Source organism: Platichthys flesus, chromosome 11 (genome assembly GCF_949316205.1).
Source record: "Platichthys flesus chromosome 11, fPlaFle2.1, whole genome shotgun sequence".
In the NCBI taxonomy this organism is placed as follows: domain Eukaryota; kingdom Metazoa; phylum Chordata; class Actinopteri; order Pleuronectiformes; family Pleuronectidae; genus Platichthys; species Platichthys flesus.
In genome coordinates, this window is record NC_084955.1 from 23,723,546 (window position 1) to 23,730,836 (window position 7,291).

Below are 7,291 nucleotides of genomic sequence, written 5' to 3' on the forward strand. Positions count from 1 at the left end.
CTTGAGGATGGCCCCAAGAGAGAGCTTGCTCAAGATAACCATTGGGCCTTAAAACTCAAACAGGAGCAAGGCAAATACAATAAACTCCAGAAGGATTTGGAAGTCGCTCTCACCCAGCAGCAGAAGGACAAAGAAAAGATGATGCTCATGACTTTTACAAGTCAGAAACTGCCGATATTAGCGCAAAAGAGGCTCCAAGCTGAACTTGAGAATGCCACCAAGAGAGAGCTTGCTCAAGATTACCAGTGGGCCTTGAAACTCAAACAGGAGCAAGGCAAATACAATAAACTCCAGACGGATTATGAGGCGGCCCTCTCCCAGCAGCAGAAGGACAAAGAGGAGCTGATGCTTCTGACGTGTAAAAATCACCAACTGGCTGAGGATAAAAAAAGGCTGGAAGGTGAACTGGAAGATGTCAAACTCAAGAGAGAGCTTTCTCTAATCCAGCTCAAGAAGGACAGAGACACTTGCAACATGCTTGAAGAGAAAGTCCGGAAGTACAAAACCCGCTTATTAAGAGAAACAAATCAAAACGAGAAGCAAAATAAAGCCTCAACAGCCACAGAGAGTAAGATGAACGAGGACATCATGGTTCAATTTAAGGCAGATCTTGGGAGGAAGCATAAAGAAATTAATTCTAATTTCCATGAGCTGCGTATACCCCCACCAACCTCCAGAACAACCAAGAGCCTTTCAGCTCTGCAAAAGGGAAGCCCCGCCCACCATTCAGTCGGTCTCAGCCGAACCCAGAAAGGACATCACTCAGTTTAACCCTCCCCAAACCTGATCCCTTTGCTAAACCTAAACCTAAACCCTGCCCTAAAAGCCCAAGCCGACTCCAACACGTCAACATATCATATCACATCATGAGGCATGGCTGGCGTTCCTCAATAACAATACCTGGCAAACTGAGCTGAAGAAGCCGCTGTGCAGAGTTTGAATGAAGCGTCAAAGTATGAAGGAGATTGAGCACTTTCCCCATTCATTTGAAAGAGTGAAAATACAAACATCCACTTCCCAACATCAGAAAATACTTCAAGAATAAGAAATGGATGAAACAAGTCCTGAACAAGCTGTTTGTTTGGAAACGGGACTGATTTGTTTTCAATCCATCTCATGGGGGACGTTGATATCTGCGACACCTTTTTTGGGACATTTCAATATGAACCAAAACCTAATTATGGACCCAGAAGAGACAGTGAAGCCTGGATTCAAGCAGTGCCAACCTGCGAGTGAGAAAACAATTACAGGAAATTCATTATTTTCACCTTTTCAGTAACCACGGTACTGAATTTACGTAGGTGCACCCGGATATTTCAGTAAATTTTAAGTCGACAGTACAAACCTTGCTTAGCTCCACCTTGAGGTTGTACGGATCGCTTCCATAGTGGAACAGAGACTTTTTAAATCTTTCGATGACTCGACGTCTGATGTTGTGGTGCGGAGCTGGTGGAAGCTGGGGATGACATAACCCAATTCAATACCAGAACAAGAGCCCGTTTGCAGGCAGATCATGATGAGATATCATTTGAATCGCAAGGATTTCTTGGATTTTCTGTGACCAAAAACTGTGGGTTACAATACTTGAGAGATGTAGACAATTTTGTGCAGCTGCCCGAGGAGCCTCTGGCTGGGATCCACAATCTGTCGAAGCTTATTCTGGGAAACGCAGATCCCTGCTGACACTGTGTTAGGACCCAAGAACAGACACAGGACAGACAATGGTTTATAACTGTCAAACTTTAAAACGTTTGCGTGAACTTCTGTTGTTTAATTTGTGAAGTCTCCTCATATAGTCATGCCATTGAAAGATAGGGCCAGGTTTTGGCCTTAGGCTGAAAACGTACCTGGTCTCGCTCTTGTTCTTACTGCAGCATAATCCTTACTGAGGAGAAAAGGCAGAAAAGTGAGGAAGGAGATGTAAATAAACAATGTGAGAAAAGAAATGTTGGTTTGTGTCTTGATAATTGTGCATCAACAACTGGCCATTATTTAGAAGACACATTTTTACATGCATGGATAAAGTAAACACAATTTTCGCCTTGTTCTGACCACAAGATCAAGCAGAAAGAGATAACGTGAGCTTTTTCACTTATCTATGTTGAACTGGGTTGGGTGTAGCACAGGAACTGGGCGTCACTGCTTTCAGTCAAAACCAAAGAAAAAGATCAAATCAGCGGGAACAGAGTTGAGTATCATTGATAGCGAAGGGTTGAACTTATATCTGTTTGGACATTTTTCAGAAACATGAAATAATAACGGATATCACTTTCAGATCTTCATTCAGAAACAAAACCAACAATCAAATAAGTGAAGGATCAAAACGTCCTAATCGTGAAATAATACCATGTTTTCCATTGAACATTAGCTGAATAACAAATTACTCTGATTACTCCAGAGAACTCACCGTAGTGTTTTCCCTCAGGGGAAGTGGTGGTGTTTTTCATGTCAGGCGGTTCAGCATCATCATCTGAGGCCTCTTCGGAACACACATACACATACTTATTAATAACATGGTGTGATGATGAATTTAAAATGCTCCCAGTTGTTTTTTTAAAACGTCAGCAGAATGAAACAGGAAACAGATTCACCTGGACAGATTATTTGCTCGCTGTGGTTCGAGCTGCAGGTGGCAGAGGAGAAGGGAATCAGATATTCACTATTCACTGACCGCCCTGGATGGCGGGCTCCTGGCATTGATGGTCTCACAGCGGAGTTTTATAAAGCGTACTGGGTCATTTTATCGCATGATATTTTACAGGTTTTTAATGAATGTCTGGCGTCTGGTTGAATCAATCAATCAATCAATCAAATTTTATTTGTATAGCCCATATTCACAAATTACAATTCATCTCATAGGGCTTTAACAGGGTGTGACATCCTCTGTCCTTAACCCTCAGCAAGAGTAAGGAAAAACTACAAAAAACCCTTTTAACAGGGTAAAAATATGTAGAAACCTCAGAGAGAGCCACATGTGGGGGATCCCTCTCCCAGGACGGACAGAAGTGCAATAGATGCCACGTGCAGGAGAACATCATCAATAATCAAAGTCTCTAGCAGCATTGATGAAGCACAGTCCATGCTCAGCAACCATCTAGACCACGATCCACCATCCAGACCAGACGCCACTTCAGTCCTCAGTCACCGTCCACCGCCGCCCACCAGGAGGACCCATCACAAGCCACCACTGCGGTCCTGGTCCACCGCCCGTGCCCAATGCCAACGCGACACAGGGTCCGCCACCAGCACCACGATCAGCCCACATGACTCAGAATCCGCCACACTGGATCCAACACCGCGACCCCCGGTGCGCGATCCACAAACCGTAATCCATGGTGCGGCCACAGAGGCCCTGGATCTGCGGGTGATAAAGCAAAGGGATTCCGGGGAAGGGGGATAGGGATGGAGAAGAGGAAGGAGAAGCTGGAAAGAGAAGCTCCGTGTGTCATGTGTCATAAAATAGAACAAGTAACGTTCTGGCGCACTAATTAGCTCTAACTATAAGCTTTATCAAAAAGAAAGGTTTTGAGCCTACTTTTAAACGAACAGATGGTGACTGCCTCCCGAACTGAAAGTGGTAGATTATTCCACAGCCGAGGGGCTTGATGGCTAAAAGCTCTGGCTCCTACTCTACTTTTAGAGAATTTAGGGACGACAAGTAGGCTTGAATTCTGGGAGCGGAGTGCTCTAGTGGGTTTATAAGGTATTAACAGCTCTTTAAGGTATAAAGGCGCTATATTATTAAGGGCCTTGAAGGTGAGGAGGAGAATTTTAAATTCTATTCTAGATTTAACTGGAAGCCAGTGTAGCGATGCTAATATTGGAGAAATGTGCTCTCTTCTCTTTGTTCTCGTCAGGACACGTGCTGCAGCATTTTGGACAAGATGTAGAGTCTTTAACGACTTCCTGCTGGAGCCTGATAATAATGAATTACAATAGTCCAGTCTCGATGTAACAAAGGCGTGGACTAGTTTTTCTGCATCTTTTTGTGAAAGGACATGTCTAATTTTTGAAATATTACGCAAGTGGAAAAAAGCGGTCCTAGAAATTTGTTTTAAGTGACTATTAAAGGATAAATCAGGATCGAAGATCACTCCCAAGTTCCTGACTGTTTCATTGGAAGCAAGGGCAATGTCGTCTAGCGCAGCTATATCATTAGATAATGCATCTCTAAGGTGTTTGGGGCCAAGTATTATAACCTCTGTTTTGTCTGAGTTTAATAAGAGAAAATTGCGGGTCATCCAGGTTTTTATGTCCTTGAGACATGTTCGAAGTTTAGTTAATTGATTACTTTGTTCAGGTTTTATTGACAAATATAACTGGGTGTCATCCGCATAGCAGTGGAAATTTACCGAGTGTGTCCTGATAATGTTTCCTAGTGGAAGCATATATAATGAGAATAAAATTGGGCCGAGCACAGAGCCCTGTGGAACACCATGATTAACTTTGGTGCGCACAGATGACTCATCATTAATTTGCACAAATTGGGAGCGATCAGAAAAATACGATTTAAACCAGTTAAGGGCGGTTCCATTAATGTTAATTAACTGTTTTAGTCTTTGTAATAAAATTTGATGGTCAATTGTGTCGAATGCTGCACTGAGATCTAACAGAACGAGGACAGACACAAGTCCCTGATCTGAGGCTATTAAAAGGTCATTAGTGACTTTTGCCAAGGCTGTCTCTGTACTGTGATTGGCTCTAAACCCCGATTGAAAGTCTTCATATATATTATTTTCCTGGAGAAACTCACACAGCTGATTGGCTACCACTTTTTCTAAGATTTTAGAAATGAAGGAGAGGTTAGATATTGGTCTGTAATTGGCTAAAACCTCTGGGTCTAGGGTGGGTTTTTTGAGTAGGGGTTTGATGACAGTTATTAAATTATGGTCTGATAGAACTGGATTGCGCGGAAGTACTGTTAAATTTTCAATTGCGACACCGTACGATAATACAAGGTCAAGTGTGTGGTTACCACAATGAGTAGGTTTGTGCACACACTGACTGAAACCAATAGAGTCTAGTATTGAAATAAATGCTACGCTAAGGCAATCTTTATTATTATCAACATGAATATTAAAGTCACCAACAATAATAATTTTATCGGTCTTTAGGACTAAGTTTGATAAAAACTCAGGGAATTCCTTTAAAAATTCAGTATAAGCCCTGGGAGCACGGTAAACTACGGCAAATATGATTGCCAGTGTCCTTCAGGAGGGGAGTCCTCACACTGCTCCCGAAAAAGGGGAACCTGCAGGTCATCAAGAACTGGCGCCCATTGTCATTGCTCTGTGTGGATTATAAACTTCTGTCCAAAGCACTGGCCTCCAGGCTGGGGAAGGCTATGGAGCAGGTCATACAAAGGGACCAGACCTACTGCGTGCCCGGCAGGTCCATGTGGACAATGTCCACCTCATTCGAGACCTTTTGGATGTCTCCAGTTCATTAGATGATTTGATTTCCCTAGACCAAGAAAAAGCTTTCGACCGCGTTGAACACAGCTTCCTGTGGAAAGTAATGGGAAGTTTGGGTTCAGCACTGACTTCATAGCTAAGATGAAGGTGCTGTACAGTGACTTTGAGAGTGTGTTAAAGTTCAACGGCAGTCTGAGTGCTCATTTCAGGGTGTGTAGAGGTGTCAGGCAGGGCTGTGCTCTGTCAGGGATGCTCTACACACTCTCCCTGGAACCTCTCCTCTACAGAATAAGGTCTAGCGTTCAAGGTGTTTTTTATCCTGGATTTAGTGGCAACATGATTTTATCGGCTTAAGCTGATGATATTATTGTTTTTATTAAAGCCCAGACAGACGTGGATATTTCAGCCAAAATATTAAACGATTTTAGCGTGGCATCGGCAGCGAGGGTCAACTGGAAAAAAAGCTGGGAGGGAGGGAGGCCATAATATACCTCGGGGTGTTTTTAGGAAACAATGATATACGTAAGATGAACAGGGAGAACGTCACAGAAACGATTGAAAACAGGCTTTAAAATGGAAATGGCTGCTCCCACAAATGTCTCTTAGAGGGAGAGTACTGGTCTTAAATAACCTAGTGGCAACCCAACTGTGGCACTGCCTAATGTGTGTGACCCCCCCCCCCGGCTTGCTTGCCAAATTACAAAAAGAAATTGTGGATTTTTTCTGGGGAGGACTACACTGGGTGCCACAGAGGGTGCTGTTTTAAGCCAGGGAGGAGGAGGGCAGGGCCTCGTCCACTTAGCCAGCGGGACTGCCAGTTTTAGACTCCAATTCATTAAAAAGTACCTCACAGGTCCAGCAGATCTGGTGTGGAGAGATGTGGCCAGCAGCATCCTTAACAGATTCTAAATTCTTAAAACTGAGTGGGTGGTCTCCTTTTTATCAAGGTGTTTTTAAATCTAGGGGCCTTTTTAACAAAAAAAAGTCCCAAAAAGCAGACTCTCTGTACTGGTTGTTGAGAGAACCACTCATAAATGGAGCCAGACTGGACGTCAGCAGCACATCAACACCCGGCCTAATGGCGGCGCTGACCTGGTCTGGCGCTGACCTGGGGCCAGCACTCAACAACACCCAGGCATGGGCTCCCTGCTGGGGCTGCAGTCTACCTGGATGGCCCAGAGGATTCTGGAGCTCTGGACCCAGAGGCTTTCCATACGTGAAAGGGACCTCCTGAGGACCTACCAGAAGGGGGAAACGCACCAGAGGCTGCAGACCTCTACCCGGAAATTATCCTGAGCCCAGGCCTGGGAGAAAAGACTGATCCCCTACTAACTGAAATAAACAAACACAAACTAACAATACACAGAGCACACAAAGAGACACTATACAGGAACTGTGTAAAAAGCATCCACCAGACCAGACTGAGCAACAGACCCCCCACTGTGGAGTCACAGAGGAGGGGAGAACATGCACCCTATAGTGAAGGATTTTATACAAACCTCCCCTCAAGAACCTAACAAAAAAACAGAACTTTACACAGCGCCGTCGTTTCCAATGCTTTTATTTCTATTCTTAATCCCACCATTTTTAACAAGTGTCCATTTTGCGACCTGCGTGACACTGTTTATCATTAACATTTTTACTAAATGTAAGAGCATTAGTTTCTTAGCTCTTTTAACTGCGGTTTTTAGTGTTTTTAATGTCACTTTTACTGAGAAAGTTTTTATCATGGGAGCTGCCTACAGCAAAACAAATAAAGATAAGTGGAAGCTCCTGAACCACCTCTCAGGCGAGGCAAAGGTTGGCCATTTACATTAGTCGAAAAAACAGGTTAGAGAACAGAGACAGGCAGGAAGCGAGGGCGGTGTGGCTGGTAA

At 43.9% G+C, this 7,291-nt stretch overlaps 1 protein-coding gene across 1 annotated transcript; it reads right to left on the reverse strand.

Annotated features, from left to right (window-relative positions):
• Positions 1-2,833: 2,833 nt before the first annotated feature.
• LOC133965232 (uncharacterized) lies at positions 2,834-4,870 on the reverse strand. Its single transcript, XM_062399683.1, has 2 exons — positions 3,536-4,870; positions 2,834-3,423 (listed from the first exon to the last, which is right to left on the reverse strand). Exons 1-2 carry the CDS (start codon positions 4,386-4,388, stop codon positions 3,269-3,271), a joined length of 1,008 nt encoding a protein of 335 aa, XP_062255667.1. The 5' UTR covers positions 4,389-4,870; the 3' UTR covers positions 2,834-3,268.
• Between the last annotated feature and the right edge of the window lie 2,421 nt (positions 4,871-7,291).

Coding starts and splice junctions, on each gene's coding strand:
- LOC133965232 (XM_062399683.1), bottom strand. CDS start 4,388: ATGCTTCCACTAGGAAACATTATCAGGACACACTCGGTAAATTTCCAC. Junction 3,424..3,535: donor CACCATCTGTTCGTTTAAAA/GTAGGCTCAAAA, acceptor TTCTCTTTCCAG/CTTCTCCTTCCTCTTCTCCA.